General features: G+C 43.5%; 1 protein-coding gene and 1 non-coding gene across 2 annotated transcripts in view; one reads left to right on the top strand and one right to left on the bottom strand.

Moving 5' to 3' along the window:
• The window catches only part of Pcl (polycomb protein Pcl), a 102,248-nt gene that overhangs the window by 40,859 nt on the left and 36,088 nt on the right, over positions 1-25,301 (bottom strand). Inside the window, 4 exon segments of the mRNA XM_080274437.1 lie at positions 6,373-6,440; positions 6,634-6,829; positions 7,619-7,787; positions 18,913-19,105. Of these exon segments, the coding sequence (XP_080130563.1) occupies positions 6,373-6,440; positions 6,634-6,829; positions 7,619-7,787; positions 18,913-19,105 (626 nt within the window).
• On the top strand, positions 21,026-21,144 carry LOC145402486 (5S ribosomal RNA). Its single transcript, XR_013897781.1, has one exon. It is a non-coding gene; the product is annotated as a 5S ribosomal RNA (ribosomal RNA).

The following is a 25,301-nucleotide window of genomic DNA, read 5'->3' on the forward strand; positions in this document are numbered from 1 at the left end:
TCAGCTTAGACTTTGATTGTGCAGTCACTTATAAAAAAGATTACCAAATGACTGTACTGGTGGCTGGAAGTTTCCTGAGTGAAGACACTCTAAGCAAGCTCGTGGCTACACATCACTTTCATAGCAGAGCCTCCCAGAGTCACTGGTAGCCACCCATTTACTACCTAAATTGCACATTCAGTTCAATAATTTATCTTTTCATGCTAAAATGCACCTTCAGTTCAATAATTTATCTTTTCTTGCTAACAAATTTTTTTCAGCTTAAAAAAAAAAAAAAAAAAAAAAAAAAAAAAAAATCCCTGCTACTGATGACACTGGATTCTTGATACAACCAAATGACATTATTCTGATATAATCTCATATTCATATTTTAACCTGTATTCGAGGAAAAGTAAATAAAGGTGACATTTCTACGTCAGCTATGCTTAATTTCTTCTCACCTTTCAATGCACTGCATTTGTCAAAGAATTAGGTGGCTGTGCAATGCATACCCATTGTGAGGCCTGGGGGGGCTAGGTTTATGGTGGAAGAGTTGAGGGGTAGGATGAACCTGGAGTGCATTGGTGTTGTGATGGGGAGAGGTAGACTGAGATGGTCTGGATATGTGGGGAGGATGGGGGATGATAATTGGGTGCAGAAGTGTTAAGTGTTGATGTTAGGGGTAGGGTTGCAAGAGGCTGACTGAAAAAGACCTGGGATGAGGTCATTGAGTGTGACCTCAGGAATAAGGGACTGAATAGGGAAGCTGCCAGAGATCGAGTGGCATGGAGAGCTGCGATTAGGTGATTAAGGCCGAAGCATGCAAGCATGTTGGAGCCTTCAAAAACGAAACAAAACTAAACGAGAATACATACATACATGTGAAAATATTATAAAATTTCCAGACTTCACAAATTGCATGAAAGTGCTCTCATCATTCTCGGAACACATTTGAAACCATCAAACATGCAGGTAAAACAAAAACGGAGATCATCAACATCATCATCTAATCTTGTGTTGCCCCATGAGGAGCATAGAAGCCCAGGGCTAGGCAAGTTGGTCCTAACATTCAAGATGAGAGTGACCAGCCTCACTCATTCCTGAGTGGCATTATGTGAGCAATAAACCCCAACCAACCCTTGGATATAAACCGACACGGGCTCAATCCAGTTGAAGCGCCTTAATTACCAACTAAACCACTAGGTGCCATAGTTTGGTTATACAGTATGGTTACCACCCAGCATACTAAATGGTTTCCTGGGGCACAGGAAACCATTTGGCTTGCCACTCAGTGTAGAATCACCCATAGACAGAATGGAAGAGGAAAGACAAAGTAAGAAGGACATACGAGGAAGGATGGAAAGAAGGAAGGAAGAGAGGAAAAGACAGCCACCCGAAAGCAGCACTACATGCGAGTGAGTGGCTAGTGAGCACCCCCACCTACCAGTAACTATTAAAAAATGGAACACATCAGAAGAGAGGTAGATACTCATCTGACATTCAACTTCCACAAAGAGTATGCAGCACATCTCAAGAAATAAGATTAAGGATATATTTCTCAGATATACCACAACTGTAAACTTCCTGCTTCCTTTGTCCTCCACTGAAACATGCATCATCAGATTATGCACAATAGTTTATCAAATTCCATCATTAAACAGAAAGTCCTTGTTAAAAGCTGCACCTTTACTTACTCCCCCCCCCCCCATCATCTGGACCTCCTTTCTCACTTAGGGCAGGGTGAGGAGTAGCAATGTCCAGACAGCCCAAGTTCGCCTAATCCAATGGGCCACGCTTCCACTCAGTCATCATTCAAACCCTTGGAATCCTGGCTCTATCTGATATGTCAAAAAACTTTCACCACATTCTGCAGCTTCACATAAACATATCCGATAGAGTCAATGGAGAGTGACTGGAATTAATGAGAGTTCAAATACCTGGGCACAGAGACAGAACTGAGAGGAAAATGTGCAAAAGAAGTGGAAAGTAGAGTGACAAAAGGAAGGAAATTAGCTGGTGCTAAAAAGGCTTTGATAAGAAACAAAGACTTTAGTGTTGCAGCTGCATGTGGCTTACATGAAGAAGTGTTAGTGTCAACTTTAATATATGGATGTGAGACTATGGTGTGGCATGAAAATGATAATTCAAGCGAGACAGCAGTGGAGATGGGACAGCTGAGGAATGTATGAGGAGTAGAGAGTGGATAGGATACAAAATACCGTGATTCGTGAAAGACACAGAGTGAGGAAGCTTGTGGACACCAGAATCAAAGAGTGTACTGAAATGGTATGGTCATGTGGAAAGAATGGATAACAACAGAGTGGTGAAAAAGGTACATCTGAGCGAATCTGAAGGAGGGAGGAGGCGAGGTTGGCCACTGAGGAAGCGGAGGGATATGGTGGATGTGTGAGGAAGAGAGGTATGGATGTCAGTGAGGCTAGGGGACTGACAAGAGATCGTGCTGGCTTGATGACTGTTGCAAGAAGTGCATGATCAGGGATCTGCACCCTTTTTAAATTTTTTTTTATTCTTACATAAATTCCCATCATACAAAAAGTCCTTGTTATGAGCTACCTTTTTAAAATGTTATTTTCTTATAAGTTCATTGTAATTTACATAAAAGTTAAGCATTATGTCACGTTAAAAAGGGGTGCCACATCCCTGATTGACTCTATCAGATACGTTTATGTGAAGCTACAGGATGTAATTAATTTTTCTGGCGTATCAGATAGAGCTAGGATTCTTTGGGCTTCAATGATGAGTGAATGGGAGCCTGGCCCATTGGAGTAGGCAAACTCAGGCTCTCTGGAAGTTGCTATTCCTCACCCTGCTCTTGCGTGGGAAAGGAGGTCCGGATGATGATGATGATGATATTAAGCACTAAAGTTTCAATGCTATCCATATTGGTGATGTCAGTTTCCTCCAATTTACGGTACCAGTTGTATGAACAACTTTTACCAGTAGTCTGCTGAAACACATTCCTTATATACAAGGGCTTACTGTATTATGAAATACAGTACTGGTATAATGAATGGTAAGCTGTGAGTGTTGTGCTTTCTAGTGGGAAATAAGGAAAGTGAAGACAATGATTTGCTGGTCTGGAAGTGCTGGCCGGATGGCAAAGAGTGATGGATTTTGAGGACTGTTTCTGAGGATTAGGGAGACATCTGAGCCCTCAATTTTGTGAATTACTTTGTATATACAAAAAACTCTTTACATAATGAACAAAAGTACCTGGGGAGAGAAGAGTCATTGAATCAAAAAGAACATTATATCTAATATCTGACTGTCTTCTTAAGTTATAAATCCAGGTTCATTACAAAGAATGCTGTACCTGACCTTCTCTGTTAAATACATTACAGTACCTTAAGTGTTCAAAATACTGCATTTTAATTTTCTGTGGGCTCAATACAGCACTGAACAAACTGAGCAATGCTATCAAGTGGCTATTTGGTCAGTCAATTGCATATACTGGTAGCCTACTGATCCTCTTTCTTTATAAGAATATTGCTCGGTTGGTTCTGTGTTCATTCAAGTAAAACTATGACAACTGAAGATTCATTATAGGTTTACTGTAATATACTATTCTCTTGAACATCTTATGGTTTTTCAATATCAACAACGTTGGCATAATAAAACTGACATAGTTGCAACCCCAGCATCATCCAGACATGAACAAATGTTATAGAATAATAAAACATCACATGAAGAAATATAACATGAAAACAAAAAGGAGGGGGGGAGGGTGAGCTGGGGAATCTACTATGCCAGCAGTATTACGGCACTTCCTGCAGCTCAAACACATGGTTACAAAGAGGTCTGTTTGTTACAGGTACCCTGGAAAACATGCCATCAGGAAGTGGAATCACACATCCATTAGAAAATGACAACACCTGTATCTCTCTTTCTCTATCAGTTTCTCTTTTAATCATTACAGAGTGGCCTCTCATCCAGTACCGTAATCGGATCAGACAACACTACCGTACTAGGCTAATTCCATACTGGAAAAATAATACAGTAGGGCCCCCATTTATATGACAATTTGGTGGACAAATAAGCATGCATAAATGGAAAACGCATAGATGGAACCACAGGCCTTATGGGAAAAATGGAGTTTGGTGGACAGACGATCCCTACTTTAGGGGTCAGACTTATGATTACCTATTATATTCACACTCACAAGGACATTAATACTCCTCCATTATAAAGAACAATGATATTTATTCAAACTAAGGTACAATAATAAACAAAGAACAATGTACAAATTCGTGCATATCTGAGAAGTGAGAAGTACGCAATTACTCCATGCTGATGACTTCAGTATAGCTAGTTTTTTTTTTTTTTTCCTTTATTGTTGATGACCCATGACTTTCAAAAATATAGTTTCACACTGCATTTTTTTTTTAATGAGTGTGCCGAAAGTGGTTCCTGGCAAAATATGCGTGATGCTGGATAGCCACTGACATGTTGCTTAGGTCAGAAGTTTTTTCTTGCTTGGTACTAAGGACTTCCAAGAGACTAAGTGGCAATCCTTGGTGGTTAAAATTTTTATGGGGAGTGTTGGGGGGCAAAACTAGTTGGTTAGGCTAGGTTAGAATGCGCTGATGTGTTCAGTCGGTGACATCGAATGTAAACACACTGTCTTGGGTGTCTTACGGCACACATATTTATAATACTCTATCTTTAAATATATTTTTAACGAAAAATATGGGGTTCCTAGAACCTAATCCCCTATATAACATGTAAATATATGTTACGTTTCAGGATGGAGACCACTCAGGATACGTCTGTTAAGGTGAGAGACTCGGGCTGAACTGAGCAGCGTGGCGAGGAGACATTGTTTGGTGGGAATTCCCCGACTGGAACCCAAATTTAAGCCGCATAAAATGAGTTAATTTCGCATAAACTTATAATTACTGAACGAATATTTTGCCGCTCGCATAAATGGAGAAACGCATAAACTGAACAAGCATAAATGGGGGCCCTACTGTAAATGTTATGGGGAAATTATTTATATCAAACAAGATTCTAATTTAAGGCACAAGAATCCCTAGAATGTTGTAAACAATGATATGCAAACACACAAAATTGCAACTGGGCACGATGAATATAATGTTAAAATGCTGCCAAGCACAACGAGAATGACATTCAGCAACGTCACATCTTCCAGTAAATGTATGTTCTCATTGGCTGTGGCACCTCTCCACTGCCCAAAATAACAGATCCTCCCCAAACACCCACCCAAAAAATCATGCACAGCTGTGGAAGCATACCATACAGTAAACTCTCAATTATTCGACATAATTCAGCCAAGCCCTATGCCGGATATTGCATAGCATCCCCCACTGGCTCAATATTCAGCACTGAGCAGGATATTGCATTGTTATCCAACTCAATTTTCTATCTTAAAAACTTTCCCATGAATAAAAGAAAATAAAGCATAAAATACAATAATGATAAAATACAGTAATACAGTGTTAGCTGGCTACCATTTACAAGCCGGCTGATACACCTTGATGCCAGATATTGCACAGAACAGACGGTGACATCCCATTCTGGTGCCAGATATTGCATTAACAGAACCAAGCCAGCAGCGTCAGAGATTGCGTTTGGGTGGATGTTGCTATGACGGATAATTGAGAATTTACTGTACGTAACTAATTTCCCTCCTTCTTTCCATCCATCCTCTTCTGTCTTTCTTTCCTTTATTCTTTCCTCTTTCTTCTGCCGGCGGGTGACTTTACACACCCTCTTGTGTCTTTCTTTCCTTCATCCTTTCCTCTTCCTTCTGCCTGTGGGTGACTCTACACTGAGTGGCAAGCCAAATGATTTCCTGTACACCAGGAAACCATTTACTACGCTGGGTGGTAACCATATAACCAAATTTTGGCGCCTGGTGGTTTAGTGGGTAATAAAGGTGCTCCGATCGGATTGAGCCGGTGAAAGTTTATATCCAAGGGATGGTTGAGGTTTATTGTTCAAGTGATGCCACTCAGGGATGAGTGAGGCTGGTCACTCTCATCTTATATTCCAGGACCAGCTTTCCTAGCCCCGGGCTCCTACGCTCCTTGTGGGGCAACGTAGGATTGGATGATAGATGGATGGATGGATGAACTAATTTCCCTTTTTACTTAATATTTTGAGTATCTACCGTACCATACTAAAGGCAATTAGTACTAAAGAAACGCATATTGCACGCGAGGTCCGAGTACTTTCTCTTTTTCACATCAAACTAACAATTGATGTCAAATCCTACTATCTTAACTACTGACGACAACAATGTTCTTCAGAAACTCTAAATGAACAACAATCCTAGAATTCCACAATGCTCCTCCCTCCTTCAAACACTACAATACTATTGTTTAAATACAGTATCCCAAATAACTCTCCTACCTTGGTCTGTTTCCTTCAAGAACTCTTAAAACCTCATGCTTCCGTTCACTGACCCGCATGTTCTGCAACTGTAAGAACACATGCAATGCATTATTCATTAAAAAAAAAAAAAAAAAAAAAGTGATATTTTTCAAAATTAAAGTAACACTAATATACAACACACATATCTCCTTTCTTTGAAGATCTATCTACCAATATTTAGAGTCAGGTTACACCAACATTAATAACACAGCCATAAATCTAACATGACAATGAACTCACCCCAAATGGCACCTGCAGGTTTTCCCAGTTCTCACTGATCCACTGTGTGATAGTTTCTTCATATTCAAAGTAAGTCTTGGAGTCCTGCAGTGTGAGGTTGAATATAGAGAGATGAACAATGTCCACCCATTTCACATCAAGCCTGTGCAAAAACTCCGTCCCTTCGTTACAAAGTGCACAAACAAATACATAAAACCTGGAAGAAGAAACAAAATCAATTTAATATGAAATGAACATAAATAGGGTGCAAATTACATAACACAAACAAAACATTAAAAATACAGCACTGGCTTAGTACAACTTTCCTAACTATATAAAAGTACTGTAGAAAAGTAGGGTCAGAAAATTTATGCAGACCCAATGTAACAAAATAATATTATAAGACTTACTGTCTCCCAACATTCCAGTTCTGGTCCCTCAAAATTCACATTTTTAATCTTGGATTCAATTTCTTGGTTATTCCATTATTTCACTGGCCTACCAGCACAATTTCTGATAAGAGAAATGAATCTTAATGTATACTCTATTAAATAAAGATGTACAATCATAATGCTATCCCAGTTTCTCTTTACACAAGGAATGAGTAGGATCCAGAAACAACATACTGTATGGAGAACAATTATGATGCATCTATCAACACTGTACCAAGTATAATGAACCAAATACAGAACCCATTCACTTATCACTCAAGCTTTCATGATCTTGCAGCACTGTTACAATAGGAAGTTTCATTATGTTACTGACTCACCTGCCCAATTAAGAATGAAAAGGAATTTCAGTCTACAAACAATATTATAAATCATCATCTTAACCCTATTTCCACTAAAAACGGGTAGGATCCTGATATAGAAGAGGAAAGCATGAAAATAAATGAGGTGAATGGGCCATGTATCCACTCCCTCATCATTCAAGCCTTTAAAATTCTCAGCTCCATCTCATAGACAAAACAAAGCTGTCTTAGCTACCATTAGAACACTCTACTGACCTATCACCATAAAGCAGTGGGTATTGTAAACAGTCGACGCAAGCTTCATGGAACCACTGTTTACAGCGCTGGCACTGCAACATTCGGTTATACCACTCCCCTGGTCCCCCACAGTAGCAGTATGTCTGTTCCTGGTTGCTCTTGTGGCCCTGGTCCCACGTCAGCGAATCTCTCTGAGTGAGGAGGGTTGCAAAACAGTGGCAAAGTGTGTAAACAGTAAGGGGAGTTATGGATCACCAGCAGAGTGGATATTTGACCTAATAATATGTAACAACTGCCCAACTCTGAATGAAGTCTGTCTGTGGTTGCTCATGCCCCTGACCTTATGTCAGTATTACAAGGCACAATCCATGTGACTACAGGCAGTTCTCATTATTGGTTAAGAGTGTGTTTCAAAATACCATGACTTTTCCATTCATAGTACAACAGCCTCTCATTATATGATGAACTGGTATGCGATGACCTGCTTCTAGAATGATGAAAGGTTAGGTCTTTTTTTTTATGATACAATTCTCACTAATACAATGACTATGATCCCATACGAGGCCTTACTGGTCAATACATGATCACTATTTTCACTTAGGTGATTGCCCTCATTCAAGTCTACCGTATATATATATGTGTGTGTGTGTGTGTGTGTATATATATATATATATATATATATATATATATATATATATATATATATATAGTATGTATGTTCACTGAAAGCAGTGATGAGAAATAGGGAGGTGAGTATGGAAGTTAAGAAGTCAATGCATGATAGTATTGTGATCCCTACCCTGACGTATGGAAGCGAGGCATGGACCTTGCAAGAGGGGAACAAGTCAAGAGTGAGAGCAGTGGAAATGAGTTACTTGAGAGGAGTGTGGGAAGTGACATGGAGGGACAGGTTGACGAATGAAGAAGTGAAGGAATGTTGTGGGGTGGATGTGGATGTGGTTGAGAAGATTAGGAGAAATACACTGAGGTGGTTTGGACATGTGGAGAGAATGGAGAATGAAAGACTGACTAAGAGGGTGTATGTAGGTGAGGTGGAGGGAGGGGTAGACCGAGGATGAGGTGGAGGGATGGAGTTGAGAGGTATATGAGGGAGGGGGAGGTGAGTTGGAGGGGGGGTAGTCAAATGGTGGGTGACAGAGTGACTTGGAGGCGTTTTGTCTGCGGCCACCCTTTGCGGGATTAGGGCATCAGGCTATAGATAGACAGAATAGATGTATGTACACAACTACTGCTAATTAACTTAGGACCTCCCCCCACAAAGTATTAAAAAACACAGAAATCATAGTATATCGCAATGTTTGTTCATGATATGCCATCATGTTTCCCTTGTTTTTCAGGACCAGTTGGATGTGTTTTGGCATGGAATCACTTAGATCTCTAAAGTAATCTAAGGACACTTCTTTGCACCAAACATCTGTCAGTTCAGTCCTGAGGTTGTCCAGATTGGGTGTCTTCTTCTCTGCCATGATTTTCTTCATCTCTGCCCAGCAGTTTTCTATCAGATTTAGATCCGGACTGTTGCCAGGCCAGTTGAGGACCTCAATCCGATTATCCTGAAGCCATTTTGTCACCATTCTTGACTTGTGATGTGAAGCTGAACCGTGCATGAAAAAGTCGCACCCATGAATAGCAAAAAAGTTTAACAAATGATCTTTCAGAACTTGAATGTACTGGCCACCATTCATCATCAAGTTCTTAGGAAGAAAGTAGAGGCCTCCCCTTCCCATTTCACCTGAAAACACCCCCATACCATTACTGATTGTGGGTGCTTAACAGTCAGCACTGTGTAAGCAGGGTCATATCGACTACGGGAGGCAGGGTGACGAACCTTGGCAGAACGCACCTGGAACATTTGAAATGTGCTTTCATCAGAAAACATAACTTGTCTCCACTCATCTGGTGTCCAGTGTGCATACTTCTTGGCAGACTGAATGTGCTGTCTCTTCATGCCGTCAGTGAGAAGCAGTTTCTTGGCCGCAGTGTGGCTTGGCAAACCCAGCTCCTTCTGCAAGCGGTGTTGGATGGTTCAAATTGAGATGTCTTGTAACAGCTGGGGATGCATTCTCTTCAATTCTGCTGCTGTCAGTCGATTACTTCCCTCTTCGGATGCATATCTGTACCTCTGGAAGTCGTACTGTTCTTTCCACCGCCATGCTTGTGCTCTGGTACATCAGGTGGAGCCGCATGCTGCAGCAAAAAGAATCTTCCATGACAATCGACTTTGCGCATCCTTTACGTTCACAAATCGTGTTGATAGAGACATTATCCTGCCTCCATGGAATGATACAGACCCCTCTCATCCCTTGAGCAGTACTTTTCAGGCATGACAACTCGACTCCAGGAAAATAACAGGGCACACGGTAATGCATACAAAAAAAGAGGGCGGTGCAAGCTCGGAGCGACGGTAACATATACTTCCACTCTCACTTCTGGGCAAGCACTGATGTGCTGAATGTTTCACCACCTCCCCCCAACACCAGAGGAGTTGCCAGTTACTTCTTGCCCAAAAAATTCACTTGGTAGAGGTGGAAACGCAAAGCAAAGACAGACAACTCTCCCGTAGCAATTCTGTGTGTAGGTCCTAAGTCAATTTGCGGTGGGTGTAGTTAAGTACAGTAATCTCTCCAATATCCAAAGTAATACAGCCAAAGGCATGTCCGGAAATTGGGTCCATCCAGTTACTGGGCCTGGGACTTCTGGACAGGTACTTATGGACTCTAACCCAGCCTAACTCAGAAAACCACCTACATACCTCCCTACCAGACATGCATAGCACCTATTTATGACCCTATTCACATAAGTAAGGGACAAAAAGCATGAAATAAATGAAATGGAACCAGAGAAAGAGGATTTAGAGGTGAGTATGGAAAATATTTAGCGGCTGACAGCCTACTGAAACTCACTAACAGACATGAAAATCACACTGAAAATCACCTTTTTAAGACTCTTTGCACACAAATAGGGGACACAAGGCATGAAATAAATGAAATGGAACCAGAGAATGAGGATTTAGAGGTCTGTATGGAAAATATTTAGCAGTTGACAGTGTACTTACAACACGTCTGTGGTGGTTGTTACGAAGATTACCCCACCTCTAAGGCTCTGACAGTGGTGAAAATGCTCTTGAAGCACATACAGTAATCCAGTGTTGTGCTGCACCTAATCCTTAGTACTGTGAATTATAACTGATTAAACAAAAGCGAGCACAAGCGGCTGCCATCCTGACGATCGTTTACTCACGATGGTAGTGAAGCGGGAACTGGGGAGGGGAAGAGGAACCAAGGGAGCAGGAAGCACGCATAAACACAGCTGTTCGGTGCCGCGCACCAAATTCAAATTACGGGTGGGGGTGGGGGGGGAATGGACCCCCCCCCCAGGTTCTGAAGGCCCAGGCCCAAAATGCCCTGACATTGGGGTGTCCGAATATTAGGCGTCCGGATATTAAAGAGATTACTTTTTACTGTGCAGTCACAATAAAGAAGCTTCGCCATGTGGTAAGGTATGTGTAATGTAAACAAGATCTGAAGACCCTAAGGTAACTTCTTGTTTAACATCAACAAAGTTTCTGACAAAGGTGTCAAAGAACGCATGTGCCTGCTACTGTTTCTTACAATGATCTTGAACCCATTGGAGAGATTTGGATTATTTTTCTATCAGCAATGGCCCACACCTAGACACATAAACTGAGCCTTTCAAATTCCTTGTGCAGTCTCTGGTTCCCCTGGAATCATAGTGAGACTCTGAGGCGAGAATAATAATAATAATAATACCAGTGAAAACAACAGTCTCCACCTATGTAGTAGGTGAGACCAATATACAACAGTGGCACAGTGAATATACTGGTACTGAACATACCAATACGGTATAGTGTAAAACACCAGCAGATTAGATATAAAAGTAAAGGAAGCTACCAAGCATTAAACGAGGACTTACTGGAAGAGAAAGACAAAGCACTTACAGACTGCATATACCATTCAAATTAGGGAAACTAGCCAAGCACTGACTTAGATGATAAACTGGCAACAAAAGTTATACAGCACTGACAGATTGGATATAAAATACCAGCAGGGGCAATTATACTGCACTGGAAGAGTGGTTACAGCAAAGGGGAATTTGCAGAGCACTGGTTGATTGGATATGCCAAAAAGGGAAGTTACAGTGCACTGACAAGTGGATTATGGGGAAGTTACAAAACACTGACACTGGCTTGGTAGATATGACAGCTGATGTCACAGAATACTGACAAAGTGGAACCTGTATTTTGTAAAACAGTTTCTAAGTAGACGATACCTCTTAACACTGGCCCATACAATGGTTTTGTCCCATGCTATTTACTGCAACTCCTTACGGATTGCTCTTCCAAATAATCAGCTCAACAGGCTTCAGTCTGTGTTGAATAGGGCAGCAAGGTTCAACTTTGGCCTTCCCCCAAGAAGCCCAACTGCCTTATCTCTGAGTTTCACTGGTTTCCAATAAAGACTTGAACAGAATTTAAATGGAGTCTCATTACTTTCAAGGTTCTTCAGTATGGTGAACCAAAGTATCTTGCTGAATTGTTGAAACTTTCACCAGCATGCCCACCCAAGTGTAATGTCATGAAGTGAAGATGATCCCTTGTACCTTGATAAGCCTAGTGCTGTACACCAGTCACCTTTCTCTAATCAATCTTTTTCCTACAATACCCCTTGGTTATAAAATAAACTGCCATTACCCATGATGCAACTGATTTCAGTTGAATCTTTTAAAGGACAGCTCAAAGCCTTCCTCTTTTCCAGGAGCTATTATCTGGGGATAGGTGTTGTTACAAACTGTTATCAATTCTGCTGACCAACACTGTATAAGAATTACTGTTTAGATTTTTTCTTTACTGTTAGAGTTGAAAGACTGGCATGTGCTATTGAATTCCAACTGGATGAACTGGCACTTTTGAGAAACAAAAGACCAGATTATTATTATTATTATTATCATTATTATTATTATTATTACAATCCCAGTTATCCAGTATTCAGACAATCAGACTTATCAGACAACCAGGAAAATTCATGACTGGCAAATATATAATTAATAAAATAAGTGTGTGCCACTTTGAGTGCTAGCCCTTGCACGGGATAGTAACGTTTAACGCGAGAATGAGTGAAGTCGGACAATGTGAAGTGAAGGCATTTACAGTCAAGGTCGTTGCTTGGTTAATCCCCTTCCCGGCTACAATGCAAGTATGTTCTAAGATGACACTGTATTAGAATGCATTTGTAATGGCATAAAAGATAAACTCTAGCTGACAGAAATGAAGCATTTGCAATATTTGTATGACAAAATTACTGTGCTTGCAATTTGTATGTATTTATTGCATTACAGTATTTGCAAAGCAGCTGAGTGGTGAGTGAAGGGTGGAGGGATGGCGGTTAGGTGTGAAATAAATTGATGGGCCGCAGTTGTACACACAACTGTCAGCAAGGAGTCATGATAATTCTACTGTGCAACACTTCCTTCCAAATCATCAGTTCATCAATAAATGCTCAAGATTTATTCCTTTGGTTTATCCTTCTGTTTGATGAATAAAATAATGAATAGTATTTAACAAATAGACTGACCATGTGCATTTTGCACAAGTGCAAGACACTGCAATCACATGAGCTACGTCTATGGGGTGTGTCTGAGGTTGTTTCAAATAGAAAAATATTAGTGTGGCCCTGGATAAATGTGGTACTGAATATACTGCAAAGATATAGCCTATATATAAGAGTATATATTGGATACCTGGGAAAAATCAGTGACCAGGAAGGTAAATTCCCCAAACTTCCCTGTTAATTGGGACTGTACTGTATTATTATCATTATACAAAGGAAGTTAACGAACACTGGCAAAGTACGATATACTATTTTATTATCAAACTCAGTATCCTGTGATGAGTGGCCATTCCCCCCCCCCCCACTACTTAAAAATGTCTCCTCCTCCACGATGTTTGTCATGACTACCCATCACAAGATGTAATGTGGTAACAGTAAGATACTTTACTTTTCTTCCCCCCCTTACCATTAGTATATCAGTCTATAACCTCAGTCAGTATCCTGTGTTGTGTGATCATGACAAAATGGCCACCAGACTTTTCTGTCCCTAATTCGTGCCTCCTCCCTTGACACAACATATTCCCTAATATGTTTACATGTATACTGTGATGCAAATGGAAACAAGAGGGGTAAATGAGCTAGATGGATAGGTGGAGCAGATGACCATGAAATAAGTGGAAGAATAGATACTGTAAAGGTTTAGTAAAATGAAATGGGGTGACTTCATATGAATCAAGATAGGATGATCCTAGTGCATTGGCTACCCTGCATTACATATAAAAGATAAGTCAACTGAGAAATTATATGAATGATGATATGAATGTCTAATACTGGAACGGTTAATCCATTTCTTGCTATGGCTACACTTAGCTATCTCATCTAAGTTGTTTAGAGAGTGGAATGGGAGTGGTAAAAGGGAGGGAATACTTCGCGCTAAATCTACCTACAGTACAGTAAAACTTCAATATAAAGGACTTCAACAGACCAGAATTCGCTTTTAACGGAATCGAGAAGCTACCAGACTAAATTCTTATACAGGTACATGGGAAAAAGTCCGATAAAGCTAGAAACAGTCCAGACTGACTGACCACTTCAGCTATGTTCACCACAATACAATAAGTAAAAGACATGTTTGTCAGTGGATATTACAGTATTATTATATATATTATACCATTTGATTATTGTAGTGAATGTATATTACAGTCCAGTAAGGTAATACCCCGATATATGATATCCCTAGATGCGATACCCCGGCTCAGCGATGGGGGTACATGTACCACCACACCCCGTTACCTGATGGAAGAGCCCCGGTTTAACGATGGGCCCCACCGACATTGCGTCCACAGGCGACAGACTGAAAATTTTGAATTGCGCGCGTTCCCGCAGCAAGCTGAGCCCACCCACCTCCCAGGATGCGCAGGCCCCACAGCCATCGATCACCCCGCGCTCACCCACATTGTTCTTCTTGCAGCGGCCATCTCTGAGTGAGGAACTCACTTACACTCACCTACCACACATCGTGCTGCACCACCAACATCATGCAAGTTGCTATCGTTGTGCATCGTAACTGTATACGAGCAGTGCCATGAGTAGAGCAGTGATACTAATCGTGTGTGGAGTGCGATTGTGTGTTTTTTGGGCTAAATAAGTGTGATAATGTCTGGTAAGGGTGCTGCACGTGGTGGGGCTAGTGGTGGTGCTAGTGGAGGCCCAAGTTGGGGTGGTAAACGGCCTGCTAAAGTTGGTCCTGGTGATGTTCCCACAAAGCGTGTGCATAAGATTGTGTCATTAGAGGTAAAACTAGAAATTCTTAAACGCCACAACAAAGGTGAAGGTGTGTGTACTATCACATCGGCTCTCCACCTGGCCCAGTCAACTGTCTTCACCATCATCAAGGAGGAGGACATTAAGGCTACTGCTGGGAAGGTTGCAACCTTATCTGGCTCCCATAACAAACGCCAGCGAGAGCCTGTGATGGAGAAGCTGGAGCAGATGCTGCGCACGCGGGTGGAGGATCAGAACCGGCAGAAGGCACCCAAGAGGCAAGCAATTATTTGCACTAAGGCTCTCTCGCTAAGGGATGAAATAAAGGTGAGGCAGGATCTTGATGATAGTGAGACCTTCAAGGCGACCCATGGGTGGTTTGACCGGTTCAAGAGGCGAGCTAACCTCCACCACGTGAAGATGTACGGTGAGGCGGCGGCAGCGTTTCCTGACTAACTTAAATGCATCATTGCAGAGGGTGGCTACAGTGAGATGCAGGTCTTGAATTTTGACGAGACTGGGCTCTTTTGGAAGAGAATGTCCTCCAAGACATATCTGGCAATGAAGCAAAAGTCTATGCCAGGATTCAAGCCTTCGAAGGACCGGCTGACACTGCTGTTGGGGGGCAACGCTGAGAGTGACCTCAAATTGAAGCCGCTCCTGTCTACCACACCAAGAACCCCAGGGCTCTGGTGGGGTATGTTAAAGAGAACCTTGAGGTTATCTGGAAGTCAAACAAGAAGGCCTGGCTGACTTCCGATATCTGTTAGTCCTATTTTCACTCGTACCTCTCTCATGTGTTGAAGAGGTATGTCTTGCGGGAGAATTTGACAAACAGATTTCTCGTGGTGGTGGACAACGTGCCTAGCCACCTTCCCATGATGAAGGAATGGGCCGGCAACATTGAGGTGGTGTTCCTGCCCCCACACCAGATCCTAGTTGCAGCCAATGAACAAAGGGGTGATCACTGGTTATAAAGCACTATGCAGCAGTTGGTGAGGACCTGTGACAGTGATGACAGGACAACAGCACAGCAGTTATGGAAGGGCTACAACATTTGCCATGCCCTAGAGAAAATCACTGCAGCATGACGTGAGGTTAGCCAGCCACCACGAATGATGTGCCAGAAGCTGTGGCCAGAGTGCATCCACTCCTTCGCTGGCTTCCCTGAGGGTGTGGAAGCTCTGCCTGTCCAGCGTGTGTGCAAAGACACTGTGCAATTATTGCACGAGGCGGGCTTTGGGGAGGTCAATGAGGATGACGTGGAGGATGTTCTCGAGAGCCACAGGGAGGAGCTCCTCAATATGGAGATCCAGCAGGCGCACCAGGAGGCAGAGGAGGAGGAGAAGGTCGTCCCTCATGTGTGAGCTCTGAATAAAACAATCCTGAGGGAGATGCTAACAAAGCTGGACGTGATTACTGAGCTTATGCGCACACAAGACCCCTCCCAGGACAATGCAGGGATGCAGCTGATCGGCTCGAGGAGGGGATGAAGGTGTACAGGATGATGCTGGAGGAGAAGAGGGCAGCTAGGGAGACTACTATCACTCCCTTCTTCAAACAGACCCCCACCATGCCAGCAAGTCACACAGGATCTCCCCAGCCCTCAACAAGCAAAGCATCTCTCCAGCCTTCAATCAGTAGAGCATCTCCCCAACCTTCAACCACCAAGAAACATCAAGGATCTCCTCCTGCCGAGAACGTGCTCGGCCTGTAGTGCTGGACCTAACCTCCAGCCGATCCCCGTCTCCCGTATCACCTGTCTCCACTAAGGCACTCTGCCACTCCATCACTGCCTTCTTCATCCTGGCCTCCATCTCCTACATTATCTTGGCCACTGTCTCTGTTTCCCTCGCCACAACGTGAGCCAACACAACTGATTCCATCGGTACCTCATCATTCATCGCAGCGGTCTCCCTCATCACCTCCTCTGTCATTGCTTCGCACTCCATCGCCACCGCCTGAGCCATTGCATCACCCCCTATCGCCACTGCCTGAGCCATCGCATCACACCCCATCGCCACTGCCTGCCTCATCGCATTGCACTGCATCGCCACCCCCAGAGCAAGTGCATCAGTCTCCTGCTACAACCACCCCACCTCACCAGGCTTCCCCCCCTTCTGATCCTCCCCTGGAGATAGTGTATGAGGGCTTTGAGGAGGAGGACTGAGTGGTACGGAGCACCACATGTCCCCAAGCCTCGGGGTGGATAGCAAGGATGATGACCAGGACTGGACATGAACTTATAAGAAGTAAGTGATGTGAGATGTTTGTTACGGTCACTACTCGTTATACAATGGGGTTACATCAGGTCATACCGGTACCTTAACACATAACGACAATACATTATAAAGGGGGGGTTATGTCAACTCAACTTTCCAAAGTCACCTACCCAAGACTGAAACAAAAATGACAACCCGCCTTAATCACTTCCTGTGTCGGTCCAAGTCGTCTCCAAGACCAAAACAAACACTATCACACCAATACAGGCAGAGTTACTCACATACAGTAAATCGTTGCAACAACACAACAATCACACTTGCGTAATGTTGGCCTGGTGCTACACGATGGCTACTGTAGTACGATGTTTGGCTGAGAGGTGACGATAACAGGGGAGCACACACGAACAAGTTGAAAAGACAGGGCTTTAAAGAGGTGGCGGGACCTGAACCATAACAATGCGCTGCACGCCGGGGCCGCCATCTTGCCTGAGACAAGCGATGGTCACCTTGCATGTGCCCGGCACTTTCCAATGGCAAAATCATTATAGCGGGAAATTTATCATAAATCGGATTTTGGGGTGGAACTTTTCTATTATTGTTGTAGCGAATTATCGTAAACCGAGTCAACGTAAAACGAGTAGTGACCGTACCTAGGCTGCTTTCCCCAACAAAAGGGGGGTAGCCAAGACAGGAAAACACTCCCAATTTACTCACACACACACACACACACACACACATTTGCTTGTCCTTAGCCTCCCCCCCCCCAAAAGGGAGGGGAGGAGCTAGTACAATGAAGTCAGTAGTGACAACATCAAAAAGATGTACTGAGAAAACATTACATGATGGCTGGTGGCAGAGTCTGAGTGGATCAGGGATGATCTGGGGATAACTAAACCAGTATTATGTCCATAACTTGGACAAGCTAAGACAACTATTAAGACAAATATGTCTGGCAAGGTAGCCAAAAGGTTTAAAATGCCTATGGACGTGGGTTGTGACTAGTAATCAATTTGGTATTTGTTTTTCTAAATGAGAGTTCTGTCCCAGATGACTGGGTAAAGAGTGTGAATGCAAAATTTATGAAGGCAAGAGTGATTGTCTCAGTTAGGGTAAGCACCAGTATATGGGTCCAAAACTGCTGAATCAGATTAAAGTTTGGGAGAGAGTTTGGGACTGTATGGTTAGGGACAGTAAATACATATGTAATATAAGATGGCTTCACATTCACCAGAAGAAATGATCCACTATTTACTGTTGAACAACTCCAGGAAAAGTTCTTGGGTAAGAAGAGAGAGCTTAGATGTTAGAGGGGAACAGACATGAACATTGTTACTTTATTTATCATCAGAAATGATCCACTATTTACTGTTGAACAACTCCAGGAAAAGTTCTTGGGTAAGAAGAGCGAGCTTAGATGTTAGAGGGGAACAGACATGAACACTGTTACTTTATTTATCACCATCCTGACCATTTTTTTCCCTAGCTTCATCAACATCTACATCTGATATAAATAAGAGGATGGCAACATAATATTTAGCTACATAAACCTAATACAAAGCAGAGATAGGCTTGAGACCTAAAGTAAAGGTGTTCTTTAACTGCATTTCAGAGATTATGGTCACTAAATAATGCATGATCACATTAAACATGGCTTAGTAATGCTCTTGCACTGCATGCATGCACACACAAATGAGGGGTAGGAGGACAGAAAAACTTAAATAAATAAATAAAATAAAACATACATCATAGGGCAGGACTAGCTTGGAATTCTCCTGGGGCTGACTATGAGGATGGCTGCGTGTGGAGCGCTGTTTGCGAGGTGAACCCTCCCTTGACTTTTTACGCTCCTCCTTCTCCATGGCAGAATCTCCAGCACACCGTGGACACTCCCACCGGCTTTCTCCCTCACAAAATTCTTCACTTATCCTTGGCTGTAGGCAGAGAACGTGAAAACCTGTACCGTAGTTAAATACACACTGACAGACATGTAAGTACTGCAGTGATCAACAGACATAAGAATTTGAGAAGTATGATCAGGTGAAAAACTAAAATAACCACTTGCATAAGACTTTAAGTTAATCATAATGCAATAAAGGAAGTTTATAAATGGGTCATAGGAGGCAGTAATGACTGTCCCACAGAATGAAATAGAATATGGGTTTATATGCTTAGCTGGAGCTCACTGTAGTCCTGTTCAGCATAAATTATTCACGGTAAATAAGAACCAAGCACAGTCCAACTTCTTTCTAAACCAAAATAAGACATTACCCTATCCCCTATCCATCCATTGCCGGACACCATAATCCTGTAAAGGGTGGCCATTTGACACTGAGTTAGTTGTTTTACAGGGAGGGGCACCAACCCTCCACCAACCCACATGCTGACATGTAGGGAGCACGTATGGTTTGGTTATATGGTTACCACCCAGCATTGTAAATGGTTTCTTGGCTTACAGGAAACCATTTGGCTTGTCACTTAATGTAAAGCCACCTGTAAAGGAAAGAAAAGGAATAAGAAGCGACAGGAAAGATAGGAGAAATAGGAAGAGAGGAGGGCAGGCACAGAAAAAGAATGATAAAAGCTAAGGAAGTAGGCAGCACTACATCAAGCGAGTGGATGATGGTCGCCACCACCTACCACAATCATCCCTATTTTATGCCAAAGCATTTTCGCAAATTTTTTCAACTCCATTCTGGTAACTTGTAACCTTACAGTCATAGGAAAGGTTTTACATGGCAAATACTGTACAGTATATGTTTTTTCATAAACTTTTCATTACCTTATTATTCTATAACTGCATAATTCAGCCAAGCCCTACCCCAGATAAAGCAAAATGCCAGATACTGCATAGTACCCCCCATCAGCTCAATATTCAGCGTCAAGCCAGATGCTGCGTCACTATCCGATTCAAACCTCTATCACAAAACTTTACCATGAGTAAAAGATGAAAAATAAGCATAAAATACAATAAAATAATGATACAGCACAGTAATACAGCAACAACTGGCTACCATTTATGAACTGGTTGATACAGCTCAAAGCCAGATATTGCACAGAACCACTGGTTACGTCTCATTTTGGCCCTGGATATTGCCTTAACCCCTAAAATCCTAATTGCATCAAATTGATGCAATTTGAGTTTTATGCTAAAATGCCTAATTGCAGCAACAGAACGGGGCCTGCAAAAAACTGCTGAGAGCTTGCTCCACCCCGATTATGACATACATGGCTTCGGGCCAATGGGAACTCGCCCCTGATGTGGCATGAGGGGGGATTGGACCAACCCGGGTGGTGTGGGGCACCCCCCCTCTCGGCCGCCTCCATGCCACCCTCTACTCCACTCCCTCCTTGTCCCCCATCACTCTCCCACCCCTCCATGCACCTGCATCTCTCCTCCCACCACCACTTGAGTCCCTTCCCACCCACTCTTGCCCCTCCTCCCTCCCTGCTAGCCTCGCCCCCCCCCATCCCTACCTCCTTGTCCCTCATTACCCTTCCAACCCCCAACAGACCCCTGAGAGTTATCAGGTCTGATGTACGTACCTGTTTCATATTTCAACTTCTTCCCAAATATACATCTAAGGGGTGCTGTGTTTGAACCAGTGTCGCATACTGTAATGTATGCTTGTACCAAGTCAGCTTGTGCTGGCCAATTACACTTGGTTCACAGACTACACACACATCCAAAGCCACTCCAACACTACAATTACAGTAAACCCCAGCTATAATGTGGTTCAGATATTGCCGGTTCACTTTATCGCGGGATTTTCATTGGAACCTAACTATTTTTACATTGTGGGAAACCCCGCCTCATCGCGGTTTCCGCAAAGCCTACTACGGCTATTTTTAGGGTCAACGGCCATACCACGTTGAGTACACCGCTTCCCGTCCGATCAGCGAAGTTAAGCAACGTTGGGTCTGGTTAGTACTTGGATGGGTGACCGCCGGGGAACACCAGATGCTGTTGGCATCCCTACGTGTCAAGTGGGGTTGGTGGAGGATTAGTGCCCCTCCCTGTAAAACAATTAACTCTAAGCCCTTGGCCACCCCGTTTGGGATACATGGCGTCTGGCAATGGATGAATGAATGAAACATATTTTACATCTTTATTTTCAGTACAGTACTGTATTCTGAAATGGATATGTTTATGGTATTTTACATCTTTATTTATTCTAAAATATTAATAGCCGTATTAATTAAAATAATAATTAAAAATCAGCTAATATATTTGATAAAATACAAGCGAAATCGTGGCGTGGGGTGAGGAAATACCCAGACTCATTGGTAGGTGGCACACATTTGGCTGGAGCCTTACCAGTAGCCAATCCAAACACACTTTACAGTACATTTTTACTTGCTGCTGATTGGCTGCTGCCGACACGCCATCCTCAAAAAAAGGAGCGGGACTTCCCCGTACCACCATACCGCACCTCCCAGTTTACCGCGTGTTCCTGCCTCAGCTACATCGCCGTGCCCACTTCAGCCTTTCACCACTTGTTTTTGTCGCTTTCTCCTGGTTTTCTGAAGCCCCTGCAATGCCACCCAAACGCCCTGCATCTTGTAAGCCTTCTGGTGCCAAGGAAGTCAAGAGAAGGAAGGTTATGACGCTGCAGGAGAAGGCTGAACTTCTCGACATGCTGTGGGAAGGGAGAAGCTATGCTGCAGTCAGACGCCGTTACGGGATCAATGAAAGTACAGTGCGGTACATAAAGAAGAACGAGGACACAATCAGGAGCGCTGTTTCAGCAAGATTTTGCCAGAATGCTAAGAGGGTGTCTACAGGCAGGAACAAACACAACGTAAGGATGGAATCGGCCCTGGCATTGTGGATATCCGACTGCTGGAAGAAAAACATCCCGCTGGACAGCAACATCATCCGCGAGAAGGCCAGGAAGTTGTACACCAGTTTGCAGTAGAGGGCGCCGAAGGAGACGACGACGAAGAGCTGCAACCAGGACCATCTACAGCACCATAGCCTGAGGAATTTCACGCCAGTAAAGGGTGGTTTGACCGGTTCCAGAAGCGGTTCCAAATCAGGAGTGTGACTCTGCACGGGGAAGCTGCATCGGCGGACAGTGAAGCTGCAGAAAAGTACCAGGAAACGTTCCGGCAGATCAAAGAGGAACGGGGTTACAAGCCTGAACAGGTTTTCAATATGGATGAGACTGGCTTGTACTGGAAGAAGATACCATCCAGGACATTCATAATGCAGGAGGAAGCCAAAGCACCTGGCTTTAAAGCACAGAAGGACCAAGTCACTCTATCTTCTGTGGCAATGCTGCTGGATTCATGATGAAACCAGGCCTCATCTACAAGGCAGCAAACCCCAGGGCACTCAAGAACAAAAACAAGAACGTGCTGCCAGTCCACTGGATGAGCCACCCCAAGGCATGGATTACGAAGCTCCTGACTTCCAACTGGTTTCATCAGTGCTTCATCCCTCAGGCCAAGCAATACCTCAGTGACTAGGGACTAGAGTTCAAGGTGCTGCTGGTGTTGGACAATGCTGGTGGCCACCCTGTTGATTTGCACTACGAGGGAGTGCAGATTGAATTTTTGCCTCCTAACACCACCTCTCTCATCCAGCCTATGGACCAAGGAGTGATCCATGCTTTCAAGGCACTCTACACCAAAGGATCTCTTCAACACCTGGTGGATGCAATGGACAGGGACGACGACTTCACTGTGAAAAGTTATTGGCGCAGCTTCAACATTGGGACGTGTCTCTTCATCATCCAGAAGGCGCTTCAGGACATGAAGAAGGAAACCCTTAATGCTTGCTGGAAAAAATTGTGGCCCGAGTGTGTGAACGACTGCAAAGGCTTCTCCCCCGACGAAATTCACCACTCTGCAGTGAACAAGTATGTCAAGCTGGCGAAGATCCTCGGTGGTGAAGGTTTTGCTGACATCACGCCCCAGGAAGTCAATGACCCCATTGACGCACACTCCGAGACCCTGACAGATGAGGATTTGGCAGTTAACCAACTCAGCCAGCGAAGGGGAGGACGAGGAGCCGACAGATCCAGCACAAGAGGAGGGGGAGGAGGAGAGTCTAACATTAGAGCGCCTGTCTGACATGGTAAGAGCCACAAACGACCTGCAGCTGATGGCTCAGAAATGGGATCCATACATGGTTCGTGCTGTGCAGTTCTCCAATGCGATTGACACAGCCATTCTGTCGTACAGAAATCTCCTCAATACCATGAAGAAACAACAGCAACAACTCCCCATCACCATGTTCCTCAAGCCACTGAAAAAGACTCCACCTACATCTCCAGCAGCAGCAGCACCTCATGAAGCACCTGCATCACCTGAAGCGCCTGATGAAGAGGCGCCCTCTGAAGAGCTGTAAACGCTCTGCTTCACTGTGCAGTACATCATCATCAGCATCAGCATCGTACTGCACAGCTACTTCACGATCATCAATCAAACTCATCATCCGTGAGTACCCGTACAGTACTGTATAATTCACTTTCTTTGTTATTTCTTAATTTCAGTGATATTTCATGTCCTTATTAGTTAGCAAGCAATACAGTAACTTTATACTTACGTTTCGCTCGCTACGGTCTCTATACTCACCGATGCAGAACGAGTTGAACTGAATATATACAGTAATGTACATATTCAATTCAACTCGTTCTGCATCAGTGAGTATCCTTACTGTTTTCTCTTATTAGTAGTAGTAAATAGGCATTTTAGGGCAAGCAGTACAGTACAGTACTGTTACTTTACACTTACGTTTCGCTCACCGCCCACAGAAATGTCGTCATAGGTGCCTTCTCAAGAGCTGCACAACTACAGTACATCTTCAATTCAACTCGTTCTGCATCAGTGAGTATCCTTACAGTTTTCTCTTATTAGTAGTAGTAAATAGGCATTTTAGGGCAAGCAGTACAGTACAGTACTGTACAGTGCTGTTACTTTACACTTACGTTTCACTCACTGCCCGCAGAAATCTCGTCATAGGCACCTTCTCAAGAGCTGCACAACTAATACTGTATACACCTTGTACTGAATTTCATGATCATCATCATCTTCAATTCATCTCATTCATCATCAGTGAGTACCCGTACTGGTTTTTCTTATTAATAGAGACAATAAATAGGCATTTTAGGGGTAGCGTCAATTCATCGAGGATTTTTGCTCATCGCGGGTGCCTTTGGAACATAACCCCGCGATAAAGTGAGGGTTTACTGTATATATATATAGTGCTCATCAGAAGTATCGAGCGCCCTGCGTCCCTCCTACGAAAAAAACCTTTCAACATTGAAAAAACATGTAAATAATGCATTACATTTACCTTTAATGCTTGGTAGGGTATCCTTTACGCTTCTTCACGGACCTGAGACATTGTGGAAGTGAAAGGGCGAGGTTCCTCAGGTGCTGGGGTGGTATTTTGGCCCATGAGTCACGAATGGCTGCTTCCAGCTTAGGCAGAGGGCTCACGTCCTTCCCTTGGAGATTCTTCTTTACGAGGTACCAAAGGTTTTCTATCAGGTTGAGGTCTGGGCTATTGCCTGGCCAGTCTTTCACAAAGGAGACCTTGCAGTCACGAAGCCAGTTGGTGACTGATTTGGCTTTATGAGCAGGTGCACCATCCTGCTGAAACACTCATGCACCTGTGAGCTCAAAGGACTCAGGTAAATGATCACAAAGAAGCTCCAGGTAAACGTCCTGATTCACTCTGCAGTTCTTGGGAAGCACAACAAGCTTCCCTAAACCTTTCCCAGAAAAACAACCCCATACCACAAGTGAATCAGGGTGTTTAACTGTGCTCTCCACGTAACGGGGGTCAAGCGGGTCACTACCTTTGCGCCGATACACGTGCGCTCCTCGATTACAGGTAACACTAAATGTTGCCTCATCAGACCACAACATTGACAACCATTGGTCCTCACCCCAGTTAAGGTACTTCTTAGCAAAGGCAAGCCCAAGAAGTCGCTGGTAATGTGTAAGAAGAGGCTTTCTCACAGGCCTGTGACTTGTGTAACCAAGTTCATGGACTCTTCAAGACACCGTGCGCACTGAAACCTCACCAAACACTTCCGGGTTGCTCTCCTTAATTTTCCTTGCACTCACACGAGGATCAGACTCCACTGCATGTTTTAACACATTAACAGGCCTCGG

Source organism: Coenobita brevimanus, chromosome 57 (assembly GCF_032717465.1).
Source record: "Coenobita brevimanus isolate Jiangsu-jjx chromosome 57, ASM3271746v2, whole genome shotgun sequence".
Classification (NCBI taxonomy): domain Eukaryota; kingdom Metazoa; phylum Arthropoda; class Malacostraca; order Decapoda; family Coenobitidae; genus Coenobita; species Coenobita brevimanus.